The sequence below is a fragment of the Oryzias latipes genome, chromosome 13 (genome assembly GCF_002234675.1).
Source record: "Oryzias latipes chromosome 13, ASM223467v1".
NCBI lineage: Eukaryota > Metazoa > Chordata > Actinopteri > Beloniformes > Adrianichthyidae > Oryzias > Oryzias latipes.
In genome coordinates, this window is record NC_019871.2 from 4848344 (window position 1) to 4868396 (window position 20053).

The 20053-nt window shown below is 40.0% G+C and overlaps 1 protein-coding gene across 4 annotated transcripts in view; it reads left to right on the forward strand.

The window, feature by feature from the left end:
* The window catches only part of LOC101166485 (mitogen-activated protein kinase kinase kinase kinase 5), a 75779-nt gene extending 56684 nt beyond the window's left edge, over nucleotides 1-19095 (forward strand). For all 4 annotated transcript variants that reach the window (XM_023961682.1, XM_023961683.1, XM_023961684.1 and 1 more), the window contains 21 exons: nucleotides 654-770; nucleotides 2658-2739; nucleotides 3039-3091; nucleotides 4420-4466; nucleotides 4755-4799; nucleotides 6129-6149; nucleotides 6225-6270; nucleotides 6351-6504; nucleotides 6655-6737; nucleotides 7771-7809; nucleotides 8992-9070; nucleotides 9155-9231; nucleotides 9430-9490; nucleotides 11791-11893; nucleotides 11984-12042; nucleotides 12150-12253; nucleotides 14042-14219; nucleotides 14342-14410; nucleotides 16890-16982; nucleotides 17206-17332; nucleotides 18545-19095. In XM_023961682.1, coding sequence (XP_023817450.1) covers nucleotides 654-770; nucleotides 2658-2739; nucleotides 3039-3091; nucleotides 4420-4466; nucleotides 4755-4799; nucleotides 6129-6149; nucleotides 6225-6270; nucleotides 6351-6504; nucleotides 6655-6737; nucleotides 7771-7809; nucleotides 8992-9070; nucleotides 9155-9231; nucleotides 9430-9490; nucleotides 11791-11893; nucleotides 11984-12042; nucleotides 12150-12253; nucleotides 14042-14219; nucleotides 14342-14410; nucleotides 16890-16982; nucleotides 17206-17332; nucleotides 18545-18641 — 1734 coding nt within the window. In that variant the 3' untranslated portion in view covers nucleotides 18642-19095. The remainder of the gene's footprint in view (nucleotides 1-653; nucleotides 771-2657; nucleotides 2740-3038; nucleotides 3092-4419; nucleotides 4467-4754; nucleotides 4800-6128; nucleotides 6150-6224; nucleotides 6271-6350; nucleotides 6505-6654; nucleotides 6738-7770; nucleotides 7810-8991; nucleotides 9071-9154; nucleotides 9232-9429; nucleotides 9491-11790; nucleotides 11894-11983; nucleotides 12043-12149; nucleotides 12254-14041; nucleotides 14220-14341; nucleotides 14411-16889; nucleotides 16983-17205; nucleotides 17333-18544) is intronic.
* Nucleotides 19096-20053: the final 958 nt, after the last annotated feature.

The window sequence follows — 20053 nt, forward strand, 5'->3', positions numbered from 1 at the left end:
ACAATTTTCTAAATGTTAATTCAAGAAATTTGGTTTGTTTTTTCCATTAGGAAAACACCTATTATCAGCACCCAAAAATATACAATAAAAAAATAAAAATAAAAAACAAAAAGCAAATTTAACAAAAAAAAACGAGGGACAAATTTGACCTTGTTGGTTTTCTGGGGTTAAAATTACATTTCTGAGTATTTCTTCATTCAAATTGTGGAAAATCAAGGGGAAACGATAAAATACAGTTGGAAAAAGCTTGTAGTTTTGATGTAGATGCTACAATAAACAGATAAATGATGGGAAGTGGGATAGGGCTCACTCCATGCCAGTAGTCCTGTTCACAACACAGAGTCGAATATCTGATGAATTACTGCCATCCTGCAGAAACTATGTCCTAAAAAAACCAACACAAGTTTTTGGACATAATCATATCTAAAAAATCACAGGGAATGCTTTGAAATAAGTTTTTCTTTTTCTTTTTTTGCATTTTACTAATTAAGAAGGTGAACACTGATGCACACGTGAAGAGCCAAACGTTTCATCGTTTCATTCAGGTGTTTGTTAATCTCAGCATCAAGAAAACAGGATTCTTTTTCCTGGTCTACTTACTGTACCTTCATCTTACCTGTCCCCGTGTTTGTGTTTGTCTTCCTCTCTTCCAGCACATGTTTTTGACCCAGCAGGGCCTGAGCCAAGAGGTGACCCTCAAACTGCTGGAGACCTACAGAAATCCTGAGAAACTGAAGGCCTGCGTGCATACAGATGATGACGACATGGAGGTCAGGGTCTTCAGTGAACTTCATCTGAAGAATTTTATTCAAAATTATAATTCCGCTTTATTTATTTAGCAAATGTCCCTCTGCAGAACAACTTGAAGTGCTTTACATAAATATAAATAATAATAAAAACAGTAGCTAAAATGATAATTATAATAAAAATACCAACACGCATGCACACTTTGAAAAAACAAAAAGTCCATAAAATTAAAATGGAACACAAGGAAATGTAATAACTACTTACAAGTTTAGCTAACAAGATGAGTTTGAAGTTATTTCTTAAAGACCTCTACGTTCTCAGTCAGAAGCCCTCTTTGAGACCACCAGCAGACCTGCACCTGAGGACCTGCGTCAAAACTATAGACTAATGAAAGAATCTTAAAGTTGATCCTAAAGCTTACTGGGAGCCGGTGCAATCAATGAGTTATGTTGGCAAGAGATGCTACGCTAGCCTGTTACCATTGTTTCATGCACGTAAAGATCGATAAACAATGAGCCACAGCATCGCAGAAATGGCCATAAAATGCTTCATTTTGGTCCGATTTCAAAAAGAAAAACACTCTGATCATCACAAAGATAAGCCCCAAATATTTGGTATTAATGTTTTTGTACAAAGTGGAACAGATGAACGACATTTCAAACTTTTCTGTAAATAAATACGGGATAAATATAAGAAACGCAATGCATGCCTGATAAATGTTTGTGATTTTATTTAATTCTACACACAAACTAAGATTTACACAAAGTGTTAGACTCATTGGGTGAGTAGACGACAGTGCCGCAAATCCCTTCCCCTCTTTGTACGTGAGCTGTTACCCACCCATGTAACTCATTGGGTGCAATGATTTTCAAATTGGAGTAATGTGAGCCTTCTTTCTGGGTCTGGTTAAAAAGTGTGCAGCCTATTTTGAACGGCTGCAGACGGTTAATAGTAATTTTCTTAGCACCACAAAGAGTGGCATTACAATAAATGTATTCTGTAGATAATCCGTAAGAACCATTTTCCTTAAAATGACAATTATGTGGGAAATACCACAGACCAAGATGACCACAGATGTTTTTGTGTTAGAGTGATGTCACCATGGGTTCTTATGGGTTAAGGGCTGCATTTGGGCCCCAACAGTAGAACAGAAATAATATGGAAAAACCTTAAATGTCAGAGATAAACTAAGTCAAGAAGAAAAATTAACAGATTTTCAAGAAAATAGAAGAATTTTTTCCTTCCAAAAACTTTTCTGACTTCATTTCCTTTTTTAAATCACAACGAAACATAAAACGGATCAGGAGATGATCCCATGAGACCTTTTGTTTTTTTTAGGAAAAATACTACTTAGAAATTCATTTTGGGTTTCTGCAGGTAATCCAAAATGATAACCTTTACTTTTAATAGTTTAATTGTTTTTGGGGTTCATGTCAGAGTGGCAGCATCTTCGGTCAGGAAGCTCAGATTTTCTTTTTCTGCTCTTATTCTCCTCTTGGTTGGACTGTAATGTCTCTTTACCCTTAGAACCTAAAAGTTGGGGTCACATAAATAAGGAATTTACACTGCAATAATTTCTAAGGTACAAAATTTTTAACCAGTTTTTAAGGAATCTTTTTTGGTTTCTCACTCTCTGACCTTGAGGCCTTTCGCCAATGTCATCTTTGTAGCTCTGAAATGATGCCAATGTGATGTGGAAGGAAGATCATGAGTAACCTACGTGTGCTGTGAGAAAATGAAAAAGGTTTTAGATTAATAGAAAAGTCTGAAGTTTACTTACTTTTTGCTTTTTTTCTGCTGTTATAAGCAAACTTGGATCGAATTATTGCTCATTGATGGAAATGAGAGCTGAACTCTAAACATAAAACTGACTGTTGTCTTGTTTACATTCTTTCTTTGTCTGAATAAAGGTGGCACCTCTTGCAACTTTAAAGAGGATTCAATCTATCAACAAACACAACCGTGCGGAGAGAACCAACTCTGACATGAGCTGTAAGGAAATCTCATTCATACCTCCTGGTTTATCCGTCTGTGAGAAACTGGATTCTTCTTATGACACTTTTAGATCTAAAAACTAAGAGAGCTGCACCGACTATGATTCTTCACGGAACTCATGTGTACTGATAATTCAGGAAAACTGCAACGATGTGAACATTTTATGAATCTCAGTGTTTTGTGTCAGTTTTCAGTTCTTACTACAGCAGGAAAGCTAATTTGGTTGATAATTTTTTTTCTTAAATGTTGGAAATAACTGATGAAGCTTTACGTTGGTGAATCTTATGTCTGCACAGTTGAACAGATCTACACCCAGAGGCCTGTGAAAACGGACTCACCCACTGTAACAGTAAGTGTTCTCATTACGCTGCAGACGCTACACAAGTGCTGAGTTTGTACCTTAAAGGTGTGCTGCCACACTTCCAGAGTGCCTCACAAACACTGCGTGTCACACAGCCATGACGTACTGTTTGCTTTTTTTCCACCTTTTTCGTGATACAAGCGTGAAATTCGTCAATCACGGTTGTTTTCTTGCGTTCGTCGATGTGCGCAGATGTCGTGGTGGGTTTCGGCCGACGGGTGTTCATGTGAATTTGGTTTTTAGCTGTTCAAAATTTTTATTTGCCGGTTGAGAATTATGCAGTATATGCATTTTTTTTACACAGTTTATTCTAAATTATTACATAAATCTTACTTTTACGCAACTGTGCGTGACTTTTGCAGGATGCGTACACAAATTAGTGGCTTTCCACGACCGTTCCACGCATGTCTAACGAACTTTTCAGGCATGTACCACCAATGTATAACTTTTATATCCCATATAAAGTGCAAACATCAAGTTGAAATTATGTAATTGATGCATGAATCACTAATGAATTGCACATAAACAGCCTAATAATCACACACAGCTCATGTTCTACATTGATTTACGTGTTCTTGGCGTGATTTCTTCGTACTTCTTCCGTGGTTTTAACATGTTCATTTGTGATACAGCTGTGAAATTTTCACGTAAAGACCTCAACTTTTCTCACTTTTTCCACATATGTACATGTATGACCAATTTTGTCCGTGCAAAATGTACGCAGTGACTTGGTGATACGACCTTTAGTAAGTGCTTTCCCACAACAGTGAGATTTTTGTCTTTTCCAAAATAAGATTGCAGCTGTAAACATTTTAATCAAAATATGTTTTTAAATCCTGAGGTTAAGCCTTAATCACCTTTTCCTGTAACCTGTATGTCTGCGGGTGAAAGATGGGCAAACCTGTATGCAGGTGGACAGCAAATATGACGGTTATAGACCGCTCGGTGAGAAAAAAGGTTTGAGCACAGAATAACTGCCTCACAGGTGGGCAAAAGGCTGAGTGGATCAAGGAAGAAAATAAAATAAGGAATTAAAACTTGCACAATGTAGTTTCAGTTTTATGTTGTGCTAAATCTTTCCCAGTAGCAAAGAAACAAAGGTGTTCGGGTTCAGTGTCGCACAGTTCATTTTTATGGTGAAAGCGGGTTTTACTGAATTCCAGAGTGATCATCTGTCAACACTCACCAAAGGACTCGACTCAAAACCTTTATCTTGACAGATCCTCTTGGGTCCTTTGTTTTATTCTTTTAATTTTATCTTTAGTTAATCAGGATGTTTCCACCTTTTAATAACAGTACTTGGATTGTTTTTACAGTTGCGGGCCTCACCCGGATCAACGGGCAGCAGCAACAGTCTGGTCAGGTAACAGTTTGCTAACAGCTCATTAATCCTTTAACACTGTAGATGTCGCCAGCGACTCCCAAATAACACACACATACCATAACTCTTCGACACGATCAACGTGAATCAGGTGATTCTGACTCAGAAAAAAGCGTCTTAGCACAAATATGCCACGCTTTTCTAACATGAAGTGTTGCAGACCTGTGCAAAGGAGCTACATTATTTGCGGTTGAAGAGTTCAAAGCAACTAAAGCAATGAAAAGTAATAAACATTTGAATGAATCCTTTATCATCTCCTCTTCTTCTCAGGGATCAGGGATCAGATTCAGATGACGACTACGACGATGTGGACATGTAAGCAAATACAACAATTCTACCAAAACTTTATTTATTCTTCAAGAATCTAAATGGAAAGTGTTAAATATGGGTCTTATGTAGATGATTTTTTTTCTCAGGGGGTCTCAAACTTGTAAAAACATTACTTTGTGCCCCCCACTTTGATATGAAATTATAGTATCAGTGCAGCCCCTGAGGGGAGTGGGCCTTTGGCGCAGCCACTGCCTGATAGATCAAGGCTTGGCTATCCCCAGTTCACACTAAAGCTACAGCGCCATGTCATAGTCGCCTTCTGTTAATCAAATCCAACTTTATTTATAAAGCACTTTTCATACTAAAGTAACACAAAGTGCTTTACTTAATAAAAGCATCTGTCAACTTGAAAACCAACAAGCAAAAAATAAAAACTATACATCGATAAAAAAACCCACCAGAGATGTAACAAAAGTAAAAAAGAACAAAAATAAAAGTAACAGGATGTTGTTCTTTAAAGCTGAGACAGGTGATGGTTTTAATCAGTGGGAGAAATAGTTTGATATGAGCAAGTATTCAAACAAATTTTGAGGGTTTATTTTGCTAAATTTAGTTTTAGGACTATAATAGTTTAATAAAATCAGGAGGTTTTGAAGAGCTGATCTGGTGAGTTGTAGCCAGAGAAACACAAAGAACAATTTTCAAAATAAACTTCCACTGCCCTTCCAAAATAAAAGATTTCTGTCATTTTGAAGCTACACGTACTTCATGCATTCCAGTCTTGCAGCAGCAGCATACCAGCGTGTAAAGAACAGCCGGACAGCTGTCGCCTTCACCTTTAATGAAGAAGATGCCCTTCCTGTGCTTGAAATGGCGCTCTTTACCTGTTAATGCAACTTTGTCCTCAAAACCAATCAGGAAGCTGAGGGCCAAAGTGGTTAAAAGTTACTACCTTCAAGTGATTCCCATCTTTCCTAAATATTCAACGGACCATGTGCCTTTTGGAAGTACACACGTGTATGTAGCAGTATTCTAGTATTCCCCACCTTGAACTTCAACATGGACAAATTTGCTGTCTCAACTCAAACGTGAGAAGCTGCCATGTCTCTACCAGAAAGGAGGCAAAAGATCTCCATTTAATGCTTCAATTATGTTCAAGATGCTTTTAGTTCAAAATAATTTATTTGAAAAAATTGGATTTTGAGTATTATTTCTTGATGTATTGAATCTCTGATGTGGCTCATCTTCCACCAGACTGCAGTGGCCCCTGGGTAATTTGAGTTTGAGACCCCGGTTCCTCCTCTTTTCTTATGTTGCATTGTAGCTGCAGTTTAGGAACTTTGACACTTTCTGTGTTTATGTCGTCCTCTTTAGCCCCACGATACAGACGTCCTGGTAAGCTAAACACTCGTTTCTATACATTTGTGTGCATCGAAACAGCAGAATAAGTAGCCGTTTATTTGTCAACAGTCACACAATGCCAGCCAATGAAATTCCACCCCCACTTCCTCCAAAGGTCAGTTTCCGCTGGACATCAAATCTCTCACCTAATCTCTTAACCGTCCGTTTTGGGGCTCACGGTCTTTTCATGTGCAGCCCAAAGTGCGGACCAGCTCAGAGGAAAGCGTGGCAAGTGAAGAGGATCGGTCAAGGAAACCCTCCTCGCTCCACACCCCCACTCCTCTCTCGAGGACCTCAAGCGGGACTCATGTCCGACCCACCTCCCACACCCGAGCCTCGCGGCACTCAGGTGAGCCGCCCCACCTTTACTCTGGAGGCCACCGTGAGTTTGATGGCAGTGCCTTCATAGAAACTCCTGCAGAACACACAGAACATTCGTTTGTTTAGACTTTTGTGGTTTCATCTAACTTCTTTGATTCAGATTCTACTTTCTTTGCAGTTCGGCTGACAGACAACCCAGCAGATGACGTCCCACCTGAACTCCCCCCTAAAGGCATCCGCAGACGGCAACTGCCGCCAAAGGTAAGAGTGAGGATCAAGTCCTTGTAGGAGAGGGAAGTCTGGGCATCTTTAGACTGCTGCCCCTGCAACCCGGTCCCGGATAAGCGAAAGAAAATGGATGGATGTTTTGAAACTGTCACCGTTGAGAAGACAGGTAGGGCGAAATGAGCGAGTGTCTGAAACGTGAGAACGTGTGTGAGTGAGAAAAGCAAGAAGCTGATCCACGAGCTGCTGCACACGTTTGACTGTTATTTAGCAGCAGTTTTATTTTTAGTTTGTTGAATAATAACCAATTAAGTTCAGATTAAACCCAGACTTTCTTTCTGATCTGCTAAATGTCAATATGAAATATGAACAAGATTTAAAATTACTACTACAAATGATCACCAAATTTACTGCGGGTACAAAAAAATAATGGTTTTGTCTAAATGTGGAAAATGTATATTATTATAATTATTAAACTAACAAATAAGTAAAAACATTGAATTTTTCATTCAATAAAAGCACCATTACAGATTGAATTTACATACGTTACTCAGGCCCTTTCTCATGATGGAAAAAAACATAAATAGGCCAAAATACGCTTGTTTTTTCATGTCAATGGTTGTAAAGTACTTCGAAATATTGATGGTATTTTGTTCTGACGTATCCAATGCTATTGCTGTTGGTATGATAAACCACAAATGCAGTTCTCTTTGTTTTTAACAAACATAGGTGCAATACTGTTTCAACTTTGGCCTATTTTCCTGACGCAATATTGATATGAAAGCACTTTTTGGAATTAATGCCATAATATGTTTATTATAGCTATTTGAGCCTGTGTTTGTGAATTAAATAAAATCTCAGATTTATTGGAAATGTTTTTGTATTTCTGTGTTAGAGTTTGCATTATAGTTGTTATAGGATTTTGACTGGACCAAGAAAAGTTATCAGTAAAGGAAGCTACAACTTTATTTGAATAATTTCTGATAATTGTGGTTTTTCAGGTTTTAGGGCATTTTTCCTTTTTTCATAAGTTAGGGACTCTGCTTTAAAAATGTCCTTCTTCCATCAGGACTCTGAGTGTGTCAGCCCCGTCACAAAGAAACCTCCTGTGAGTGCCCCCCACCCCCCGTTTCAGCTGTTTTTCTATCATGTTAGATGCTTTGGCATGATGGCTACGGTGGCCCTGAAGTGCAAATCATACAAACACATCACGTAATGCAAAAACATGTTAAAGATCATAATGACTATTGAAAAGCAAAACATAAAATAAAACATTACATTTTAGAAATCAAAACAAAATTCCAGAAACCAAAACATAACTTCAAAAAACGAAACAAAATTTAAATATAAAATGTCTCAGAAATCAAAAGGAATTGCCAGAAATCCAACAAAAATGTTCAAAAATGAAACAAAATAAGATGCCAGATATGGTGTACCTCCAACCGCACAGGCTGGAGAAGCTACATTTAGAAATGCCGGAAACAAACAGCACTTTATTTCCTGAATCATACTTTTAGAAACGTATTGATTAAGCTACATTCATTCTATTTTTATTTTTTTCATACTGAAAAATATTTTTTGTAAAATTCAGACACGTTGACTGTTCCCTTTAAGAACAAAAAATATCTTAATTTACTTAAATAAAAGCAATAAAACCACTGTGAATTTGTTTGGGTAAAAGCAACTTGTATAGAGATACAGTTGCTATGCTTAACATTGTGATAATTAAATAAAATAGATGTCACCACTTTATTACAATGAAAGGCGTATTAATATTCAGGTAGATGTTTTTTTCTAAGACATGCTCCTTTAAAAAAAAGAAAAAGTGTTCCAGTACAATATTGTGATACGTGTATCGGGATGTGTACCGTATCGCCAGACTCTTGCCAATGCACACCCTTAGTAGATACTATGTAACATCACCGATTGGATGATGTCTGAATTTTGACGTTTTTGTTTGTTCAAATGTGCCGTCCTTATATTTAGAAAAGTTCTATGATGAGTATGGAGCACATCCAGTATTGCTTCGTGCTGAAAAACCTTTCGATTGAATTGATGGACAATCGTCATCATCCAATCAGTGATGTCCAATAGTATCTACCTTTTCCAGTTTCTTCTGCATTTTTTTAGATTTTGATTTATTGAAATTTCCTTTTTTCCTGACTTTTTTGTTTGTTTATGGAAACCGGAAAAGGCCAATGTGATCTTTAATGTGTTTTTGCATTGGTGTGATTTGCTCTTCAGGGACACCGTACGTTGCAGATATTTTACGCTCACTCTGTGTTTTCAGGTCTTTTTGAGAAAGGTCTTCCATGGCTGCCCTCTAAAAATAAATTGGTCCACAACCTGGGAAAACCCCACCTCCAAAGGTTGAATCCTGCAGACAGTTCTCTCCTTCGGCGGTCTAACCAAACTGCGGTTTAACCAATCCCGTTTCCTCCTTCCCCTTTCAGAACAGCATCTGATCCTGGGGGCCGAAGAAGGAATCTACACCCTGAACCTGAACGGCCCTGAGGCCACGATGGAGCTGGTATGATCTTTGACGGGGAAGCTGCCAGTTAATCTGTTGTTAATATGTATCTTTATTTAACACAATAATAAATCCTTGTGGATCCCATTTTATTTAGCTTTATATGGTAAAAAGGAGCCTTTTGTAAAGGGATGACAATGCTGTTAATTGAAGTTTTATTGAAGCAGTTATAGAGTAAATGTTTTCTGTCTCTTACAGCTTTATCCTGGGAAATGCACCTGGGTTTACACCATTAATAACGTCCTCATGTCTGTATCAGGTAAAAAAAAGTTCATATCTTCCATCTTCCGGCGCAGCGGGGGGCTGCTTTCCTGGCCTGGGTGGCGGTCTTGGTCGCCCGGGGGGCGGTTGTTCCCTGCCTGTTCCCGTATGGCGTTGGGGGAATTCCGGCTGCGGCTGCTGCTGCGGCGGGGGTCTGGGTGTGGGGGTGGCTGGGCGCTCCTCCTCCTTCTTTTCACATTCCACCATCCATTTTAGAAGAACATAAACACTCACTTGAGCACAGGTGTTAGCTCACCTTTGCACTAATAGTTTGCATGATTGAATGACTGAAAGATTTCACACTAGTTGGTTTAAATGCATAGGAATGCGTTCGTGAACACTATCTGTTTTGTGTACATGTCGACAGGTGGACATTTTTGCAGCTAGCAGGTGTGTTGATAACATTTCAGTGTGTGTGTGGACGGGCCCCGCCCTTTTTGTACTACATTTGAACCGCACCGTGGTGATAAACAACCAGTAAACCTGTCTGCTCTATGCTGCTTCATGGTCTTACCCCCCTTCCCCTCCTATTATCACCCTCCTACCCCCCCCTCTCTCTAACGTCCCTCTCTCTTCTTCCCCTCTTTCCTTTTCCGTCCGGTCCAACACCAAAGATTTTCAAACATGATTGAAATTAATAAAGTTTGGCCTCAATTACAAAAGGGGTTTATTCAGACATACCTTTGGTTTGTCTGAAGATGAATAACCCCTCTTGTTAAAATAAAATATGTCCAACACAAGAGGCCCTCAGCTCTCATCTGTTTGCCTAGCTGTTGGACAGGACAAGTTAGAAAAAAAAAAAAAAAAAAAATTCATAAACAAAACAAGTATTGATTGATTCTAGATATAAAACTAAAATAGTCGGTAAAAGGAACAAAAAAAACATGAAACTTTGCTTTCATTTTATTTGTCTGTTGGAAATTTGGAAAATACCTTTCTATATTATCTCATTTTAATGTAGCTTTACTGCAAATTTTCTTTTTATCATAATCAAGTCATTTTAATCACACAAATATTTGTTCTTCTTTATTTTAATTCATTTTTATTATTTATCAAAAAACTCAATCTGGTTTTGTTTATATTGTTGTTTTTTCTTCAATTTGGATTTTCATTCATTCATTCAAACCTTTTACAAACTGCAGATTAAAATTGACCTTTAGTACCTGAAACGTTATTATTAAAGTCACCTTCAAAAATGTCGGTTGTGCTGTTTAGAAAATAAAACAATTTTAAAGATCCTCTTCGATCATCTTTTGATCTATTTTCAAACTGTTCCCAGTGTCTTTTAATTATGTTAATGCAGTTTTTAGCCAAAATCCAAAAACCTGTGTCGATTTCAAGGACACAGTTATAGAGCAGCAGAAGGTTCAACAGATATTCGCCATGAGTTGTGGGCGGGACCGTTGGTGCGGAGTAAGCCCACCCCCTTCCAATCATCCCTCTGTTTACACTGCGTCCCGCTAGCTTACAGCCCCTCACAGCCCCAACCTAACATTAGCGGTGCAGCAAAAATGGCGAGCAATATTGTAGCTATCCAGCCGTACAGTTCTGAGCCAGATTTTTCATTTGCTCCTGATTCACGATTTAAATAATATTACTACTAACAATAACATACTAACAATAATATGAGTCAGAATGCAATTTTAAGCTTAATTTTATTTGTATATGTCCTCCATCATCAGAAAAATGCCATAAGAACATGTTAAAAAACACCTTTTTCATCAGAGCGGGTCTTCAGGATTTCTGTGGAGATCTTCCATTTGATAAACCTCTGAAGACCCATGGTCTTCAGAACAACTGTGTTTTAATGTTAAAAGCTGTCTGAGAGATTTAATGTGGCTTCTCTGTTATCAAGTGCTTCTGTTTAAGTAAAATGCATTTAAATAACTTATAAGCATTTCTAAAAATCAAGCACTTTGAGGTTCTTTTGTCTCAAATCAGGTTTTCCTACTGTTGACCTTAGCTCTTACAAAGTTCTCGACAGCAAAGACACATTAAAACAGTTTAAAACTGCTGAAATATCTTCAATGTCTAGTAATTGGGTTCAAGTGTTGCAAGTATCAAATAGTGAGTTTTATTGCTGACCATCTCCTTTGTCCTATGATGAAAGCATCAATGAACACCTTCGGGTGTTGTGACGTCAAGTTGTGACTGAGGTTGCGTTTATGCACATTTTTCCTTTATTGTTACTCTATTATTTAAAATTCTTCTGCGTTTCTCTTTCATGTGTTTTGAACATACCGTACTGACCTTTGAGCACAAACCAATCAAAACGTTTGTTTGTAATCGTGTTTCCAGGTAAATCGTCGCAGCTTCATTCTCACTCGCTGAAGGAGTTACACGAACAGGCTCGGAAAGACCAGAGGTTGGTCCCCATATCCACCCACAGACTTCTACCAAGGTAACAGCAGATAAGAGCTGCTCCGTTTCTCAACGGATTTAAAAACCAGGAGACTTCTGCTCATGTTTTGTTTTTTTGTTTCTTTTTTAGAAAATGTGTTGTCACTTTTAAAATACCCGACACCAAAGGCTGCAAGACCTGTTCTGTTGGTGAGAACTGAGAACGGATGGTAGAAAGATGCTTGGAACTGGTTCAAAAGTAGCTTACTTCTTGTGTCTGATTGTAAACCTTTCTGCTGTCGGTTTCCCGTTTTTAGTGGAGAACATGCATCGAAACTGCGTGTTCCTGTGCTGCGCCCTGGAGTCCAGTGTGTTGCTGTTGCAGTGGTACGAGCCCATGCACAAATTCATGCTAATCAAGGTACGTGTTTGTGCTGGAATGTCTGTAAACATGCTTTTAGGTGGGAAGGTTCCATTTGACAGAAATGATCACAACCCGTGACGTGCAGGGAGGTTCACTGCTGGTCATCAGTCAGATTTACTAACAAAAGAAGCCTGTAGAGTAGCCATTTGATTGGCAACAGTTGAAGTGCATTCTTTAAAGTTTAATTTTAACATTTATTTTTTTCGTTTACAAACTGTAGCATAGAGAAAGAAAATCACCATTATGGAAAAATAACAAGTCCTTGCACCTTTCCTTCTAAAGGAACACACGGATAACCTGTTTGTAGACGTGTTTCTTTTCTGTCATCGGTTTTCAAAGTCTTTCTGTCTCCATGGAGATCACTGCCAGTAACGGGTCTCTGAGTTTAGACATGAAACCTCCATTTAGAAAATGATGCTAAACAATATTAAATAATAATTGTAATATTCTTTAGCCACGGTGTCACATTCTCTGGGATCATTAGCGCCCTCTGGCTTGAGGCACGTGTACTATGTAATACTTTTGGATTGTTAATGTGCATTTTTAGTGGATAAAGACTAAATCAAGTGATTAAAGATAAAGCATCTTTTATGACGATGGAAAGGCCGAACGGTAAAGCGCATGCGTCAGCTGCAGCTCAGTCGTGTGTGCAGTGCCGTCTGGGCGCAGGTGAAGCACAGGCGGCTGGTGCCTCACCTGCCGCTTTCTCGTGTATTTGAAAAGGAAATTTGTAACTGTGCTACTTGTTTACCAAAGAAATGATGAAAACCCACACAGAAAAAATTGATCATAGAATAGACATCTCTACAAATTAATATTTTTATTTTTAATCATAAAAAGTAAATTCTCTTATTTTATTAATATCTTTATAAGCTATATTTTGCAGGTGAGGAAACAAAGCACTACAAGGTTGTAAAATGAGTTTTTGTCTTGTGTTCCCTATTAAATTAATGTAAAAATCCATAATCCGAGGTGGAGTTTATGATGCCACACAAGGAAAAGGACCAGCAAAATCTTATGGTAGAAATATTTAGGATGCACACAGAGAGTCAATTTGGAGCTCAGTCGGGTGATGGAATGTAAATATTGCCAGATGCATAGAGGAACTTTTGAGAAAAGCTTTGAATCTGGAGGGTAAGGTGGAGATCCAGCAGATGAGTGGAGGCCAGCAGGTTCATAAGTAGTCCAGGTGAGGCACAGGAAATCCTGGGAAAAACCAAAGTATGATCTTTGTCAAAAATAAGCCATTTTTAAAACTGCATTTTTTCTTTAATTTTGCTTCGCAACAATTTGAATGAAGAAATACTCAAAAATGCAAATTTGAATGTAATTTTCTTTACATATGTCCTGCCCCAAAACCCTGTTAAAAAGACCATGTGGGTGTTTAACTACATCTCTTTCTGCACCAAATGAGTATTCTAGGGCAGAATCAGATGAAGAATTATTAGGAGTAGGGCATCCTGTGAGGGTCAAAAAAACAGATAAGGCTGCATATCCTGAGAAAACTCAATTCTATATTTAGTGGAGCAAGATTTTCTCACTGCAAAAATTTGATGAAGCAAATGTTCTCAGCGGATTATAAAAACAATTTTTGATCTTTTAGCAAAAGAAAATGGCAAAAAAAAAAAATTTGGGAATATGCTAAAACCAGGGATCCAGATCTTACAAAAGGAGTTATAATGTTTGAAATGAAGGGATAACCATCACCCTACAAAATCCTCCAGCATTTAAAAAAAAAAAAAAAATTATCGGAGATTGACACAGATTTTATTGTCCCTCCTGCAGCATTTTGACTTCCCCCTGCCCAACCCTCTGCGGGTGTTTGAGATGGTGGTGGCGCCGCAGCAGGAGTACCCTCTGGTGTGCATCGGCGTATCACAGGGACCAGACCCCAGCCGACCCGTCTGCGTAGATTACATCAACCTGAACTCCAGCTCGTCCTGGTTCACCAACACTGGCATGGGTACGCTGATGACCAGCAGAGACCAGAGTCCCAGGAACGAGACGGTTCTGCGCTTCAAACTGAATGTTATCTTTGTTATTAACCCAGATGTGGTTTATGTTTTGTTTGTCTTGTTCTCACAGAGAAACCCAGCCCAGAAGTAGTTCAAGTTCAACAGCTGGACAAAAACTCTCTGCTTGTGCTCATGGAAAGTAGGTGTTGTTTTTCTCATCTTTATGGTATAATGTTCATTTCAAAAAATTATTATTTGTCAAATTCAGAAAAATTCACACTTGGATGTAGAACTTTAGGTTAAGAACTTAACCCCGGTTCTCTGAAACATGAGTGAGGCATCTCACCAGATCACCCTCCTTGCCTGGAGCGAGAAGAGGTGTGCTTACTTAGACTGAGGAGAGAAGATGGCGTCCGGCTCTTATAGCAAGAGGAAGTCCCGTCTCCTGAGAGCAGACGTCACCTTCTGTCTGCCAGTCAAGACTGGCGTAATGTAAAAGAGCTTCTGGGGGACAGCGCAGGGGGCGTGTCCCATAGTGAGATACCTCACTCATGTTTCAGAGAACCGGGGTTAAGTTCTTAACCTAAAGTTCTCTTTCAACATTCGTTTCGGTATCTCACTATGGGATGTAGAGACTCCAGTATTGCCAGATAAGCTTACTCCGAAGACCAACAGAGAACAACCAGGCTGATCATACAGGTGTAGGCGTGGACCCCACACCTAGCACTGCGTGAGGCAGCCCTGGTCTAGTGACATCCAATCTATAAAATCTGATGAAAGTGTGAGGTGTTGCCCAACTGGCAGCCATGCACACGTCATCCAGAGAGATGCCCTGAAAAACTGCCCATGATGATGCCATGCCGCGAGTGGAATGAGCGCGCAGGCCTGCCGGGGGTGTTAACCCCTTGCTGTTATAAGCCATGGTTATAGCGCCCACAACCCAGTGTGACAGGCGTTGTTTGGTTATGGGCTTACCTGTGTGAGGAGAAGCCCACGACACAAACAGCTGCTCAGATTTTCTGAAGCCAGCCGTCCTCTCCACATACATGCGCAGCGCCCGCACAGGACACAATGTGTGAAGCCTTTCTTGCTCCGTAGAGGAAAAAGGAAGCGGGTTGAATGCCAAAAACTCAATGGGGTGGTAAGGTATGGTAGGGTTGAAAACCTTGGGCATAAATGCCGGATTATGCGCAGAATAGTACTCAACGGGGAATGACATCACTCGTTTGCGGAACTGGCTAACGTTAACAATGGATGTCAACAACAGTGTTGTCAACAGTGGAGCTCTTTTTGAATTTTTACATTTATTTTCACAAAGGAACCAGCACAATTACAATCTTCTCATTTTAAGAAGGCATTGGAGCCAGGATGTGCTGGGGCCGTGCGCGTGTGTGTAAGAGAGAGGAGAGAGTGCGTGCAGTGCGGGAGGGAGTGAGAGGGGGCAGAGGAAGCGTGTCGGGTGCGCGCACTCGTGTTGTGTGTTACGAAGGAAGGAAAACAGTAATAAAAGAAGGCTTCCCCTAGCAGAACTGCTATTGACTCTTTATTAACCCGCTTTGGAGAATCTAAGGGTCAGAACAGGAAAATGGAACCCCGAAGGAGGATCCGCCTTCGGCCCAGGAGAAGGTTTCCCCTGCGCTTCTGACCACAGTGGGAAAGGAAAATAAGTCATGGCGGGAAAGGTTCAACACCACGCTCGGCCATTTCGCTGGAAATTTGGCCTGGCCGGTCAGACGGAGGTCGCATTTCAAAAGATCGGATCTGTGTCGTTCAGACTGTCATGAAAAGATCAGATTGGTCGCATAGGGGCAATAATATCTGAATTGGGTCGTTTCAGCCTGCGGTGTGAACGTAGCCTTTTAGGTGCCTCTGCGCGGCACGCGCCTCCTGTGCACTGAAACCATGGAAGTCTTCCTCCTCAGTGTCGGATTGGAATAGCGTCAGATATTTTTCGCCACACTCTCTCAGTGTCTCCTTCGTTGTTGCCGTCAGTTTGTCACTCTCATCCTGAGGTAAATTCTCTCCTGAGCTTGCGCTGTTCTCTCCGTCATGCAGCAGATCGGCTTTTCCAAACCTGTTGGTGATGGTGGATTTTTTCACACTGCTTTTAACGATTGCTTTAACTTGAAAGCTACAAAAGTAGCATCTTATAATCCGGAAATTACGGTAAATGACATCCTCATTTTGGGCTTCTGCGTTCAAAACGTTCTCGTGTACACGTCACTACGCACGTTTTTAAGTCCTTTTTGGGGCTCTAAGTATAAAAGTGGAAGTTAAACCAGATTGTGCTTTTGAACAGCGAGGGACTCAGATTTGGTAGCGACAAATAGATGGCGTCCCTTTTAATTTATGGAAGTGCCAAGCGTTTGAAAATTCATGAAGGCAAGGTAAACCTTGCCTTGATTATTATTGAGTTTTTAAGGAAGAATTATAAATAGGGGCAAAAATGAGAATCAGATTTTCAACTTTTGCTAGCTTTTTATTGTGACTTTTGTGTCATTCCTGTGTAGTGTCACTCTAATTCAGATTTGTTGGATTCTCACACATTTTGTTAAAGTTTCAAGTTCTGAGCTTTTGCTCCCCTGTGAGATGCAACAGTGAGGATACCGTAGATCATTTAAAGCTTCACTCACAGCTTTTTGAGAAACTTGATGTTTGACCACGTCTCTCTTCCACAGAGTCGGTCCTTTGTGTTGGTCTGAACGGAGAGGTGAAGAACCTCCATCATCTTCCTCAGCAGACCACTTTCTTCCATGAGATTGAATCTATAGGTAAGAACAAGCAGCTTCAAACTGCAGGTGATTTCTTGCTGTAATTCTTTCCACAAGTGCTTTTTTTTTTTTTGGTTTAGTTACCTGGAAATTTTTAACAATCTGACGTTTTGTTATTTATAAGAGTGGGACATTTAAGATGTATAATTTGGCTTTAAACGTTATTAAACAAGCGGTTGGAGATCCCGTTTCTCCAGTTTTCTCACGGTTTTTGTCTCATCAGTGTTTTTTGAAGACACCCTCCTGACAGTTTGGCGCCATGGTTGGCAGAGGAGAGGAAAAGGTTTCACGGAGGTGCTGGAGGAATTGACTGACCCCCGAAAAATCTACAGAATGGTGAAGTCCCACAGGTACAGCTTTGGACATCTGTTGCTTTCACGTTAGCATAATTCGAGCAGCATTTCTAGAAAGTTGGTACAGTCCGTCTAACGGTCCTGTAAGGCAATGGTCCCCAACCCCCGGGGCGGCAGACCGGTACCGGTTCGTGGGTCATTTGGTACCAGGCCGCACAGAAAGAATAAATAACTTACATTACTGCCGTTTTATTCATTTCAGAATCTGAAAGATGTTTTATTTTGAAAAATCGCCTGATTCTCTTTTACATCCGCTAAAAAAAAAAACCAGGCGCTAGCAAAATGAGTAAAAAACAAACGTCTTTGGAAAGTTTATTTGCCAAGGGGAAAAGACCCAGCCAGGAGACAAAGAGGAGCCTTCGACTTTCAAAAACAAAAGCTACATTTAATAGACAGTACTTCATTTTTGCACCATGAGTGTGGGAAGGGGAGAGGATGATGACACCTGTGCGATGTACGAAAACATGCCTATTTATTTAGAGGCTCAGAGCTCGTCTTATCACGTCTCTGTTCCTCCTTCATCGTAGCGTTGCTGCAATAATCCTCCGCCACATCTTAAAGATGCTTTGTAAAAAGGAGTCAAAGCTTTGTATGACGTCATACCGGTCCGCGGCGTTAAAACGGTTGGGGACCACTGCTGTACGGTGATTCAAATAATTCATTATTTCTATTTCTTGCTTCTAAAGACCATAAGCTTGTATTTTTATAGACAAGAAAGTATATTTATGTGCTGACAAACTCATTCATCTTCTAAATACCTCAAAGATTTAAGTAAGTAAAACATGAAATTCATTTGGATCTTATTGATTTGAGAATTTTTTTTGTAATAAAATGTACTAAAAATCAAAATATCACCAAGATGCCAGCCATATGATACAATATAAAAGAAACCCTCATAACACTCCTATTATTTAATCAACAATAAAATAAAGATAATAAAAGTCTGTTGTAAGTATGGTTGCTAAGTCAAATATGATTATTTACTTTGATGTAGAGACACAGAAATGTCTAATCATGTTTATCAGTGGAAGACTAAACAATAATTCCGTGGTTGCTATGACCCATAATCCTTTGGGAGGATGTAACATCATTGTATCCTTTCATGACTAGACTTTAGTGCTGACATTAGTGGCGTAAAGAGAGGTTTGATTTTTGGTGTCTAAACGTCTGGACCATCTCTGCATAAAAATGGGACTTCTCTCACTGCAGGACCGTCGTCATGGAAACCCATCCAGTAGAGGACCAATCAGGTCTGTCCAACCTGTACGTCCTGGAAATCGCTGAGAAGTATGTGCTGCTGCCATGACCCAGTGCATCATGGGAAACTCCCCACGTTGGAGACTGGCACTGTCAGCCGTTGAAGGGAGACAAAAACAGGAGGCCTTGACATTCTTTCAACGCAGATGCGACCATACCTCTGGATTCTACCTGCTAACCTGTGGAGAAACCCGATGAGATCGTAGTGTCCCCCTCATCCCTATGTTGCTGTTATTTATGCTGTTTTTGTTTTTCACTTGAGATCCAAAAAATGTGAGGAGTATTCCTGAGTCACGAAAAAAAAAAGTGTTGTGCTGACCCTGAAGAGTCACCGTCCTCCTGCCAAAGTATTATTGATCACAGCCTGCAGGGACTCATGCGGCCTCCTTGATGACAGAAGAACTTAAAGGAGCAGAGCCTGCTGGGGGCTCGTGCTGTGCTTTGTGACCTGAGCCTGTGTTCCTGCCATTACACTCAAATAAAGATCACACATTTGAAGGATGCTTGATTTGTACACATCTTTAATTAAATTGTTTGTCCACTTGAAGTGGAAAATAGTGAGAGTGATACCAAAATATGTGTCTCTCATAGCAATGGTAGTCTCATTTGAACAGTGAAAAACAGACACATCAGGAGGAATTTTGGTCCACTATTCTTTACAAATGACTTCTAAATCATTCAGATTTAGTGGCTGTTGCTTGGCATCTCTGAGCGTCAGCTTTTCTATAGGTTTTTTCTATAGGGTTGAGGTCCGGAGACTGTTTTGACCGCTCCGTGACCTTAAGCCATTCCTTGGTTGTCTTGGCTGTTGGTTTTGGGTCATTATCCTGTTGGAAGACTCACCCATGACCCACTTTAAGCCTCCTGGTGGAGGGAAGGAGGTTCTCACTCATGATTTGACAGTACATGACTCCGCCCATCCTCCCATCCACACGGTGCAGAGAAACACAGCCGAAAACATAATCCTTCCACCTCCATGCTTGACAGTGGGGGTGGTGTTCTTGGTGTCGTAGGCAGCCTTTTTCTCTTCCTCCAAACACGACGGGCTGAGTTGATGCCATAAAGTTCCATGTTGGTCTCGTGTGACCACAGCACATTTGGCCAATCACTCACTCAGTCCTGAAGGGTATTGGCAGGTCTGCAGGTGTGCGTTCTTTAGCACACCTGCAAGATGTTAAAGCATTACCAATGGTTTTCTTGGTGACTGTGGTTCCACCTACTTTGAGATCATCAACTGACTCCTCCTGTGTTGACGATCTGACGATCATGGAAACTCAAACAGCTGAGGTCTTATTTGGAGCCCCAGACCCACAGGTGGATTGATGCTCATGATCTTGTATTTTGGCCAAGCTTTACTAACCGTCATCTCCTTCACCTCCAGTTTTTTGCCGATGGTTTAGTAGTCCATCCTGGTCTTTTGCAGGTCTATAATCTTCTCCCATAAAAGATTCACGTCAATCA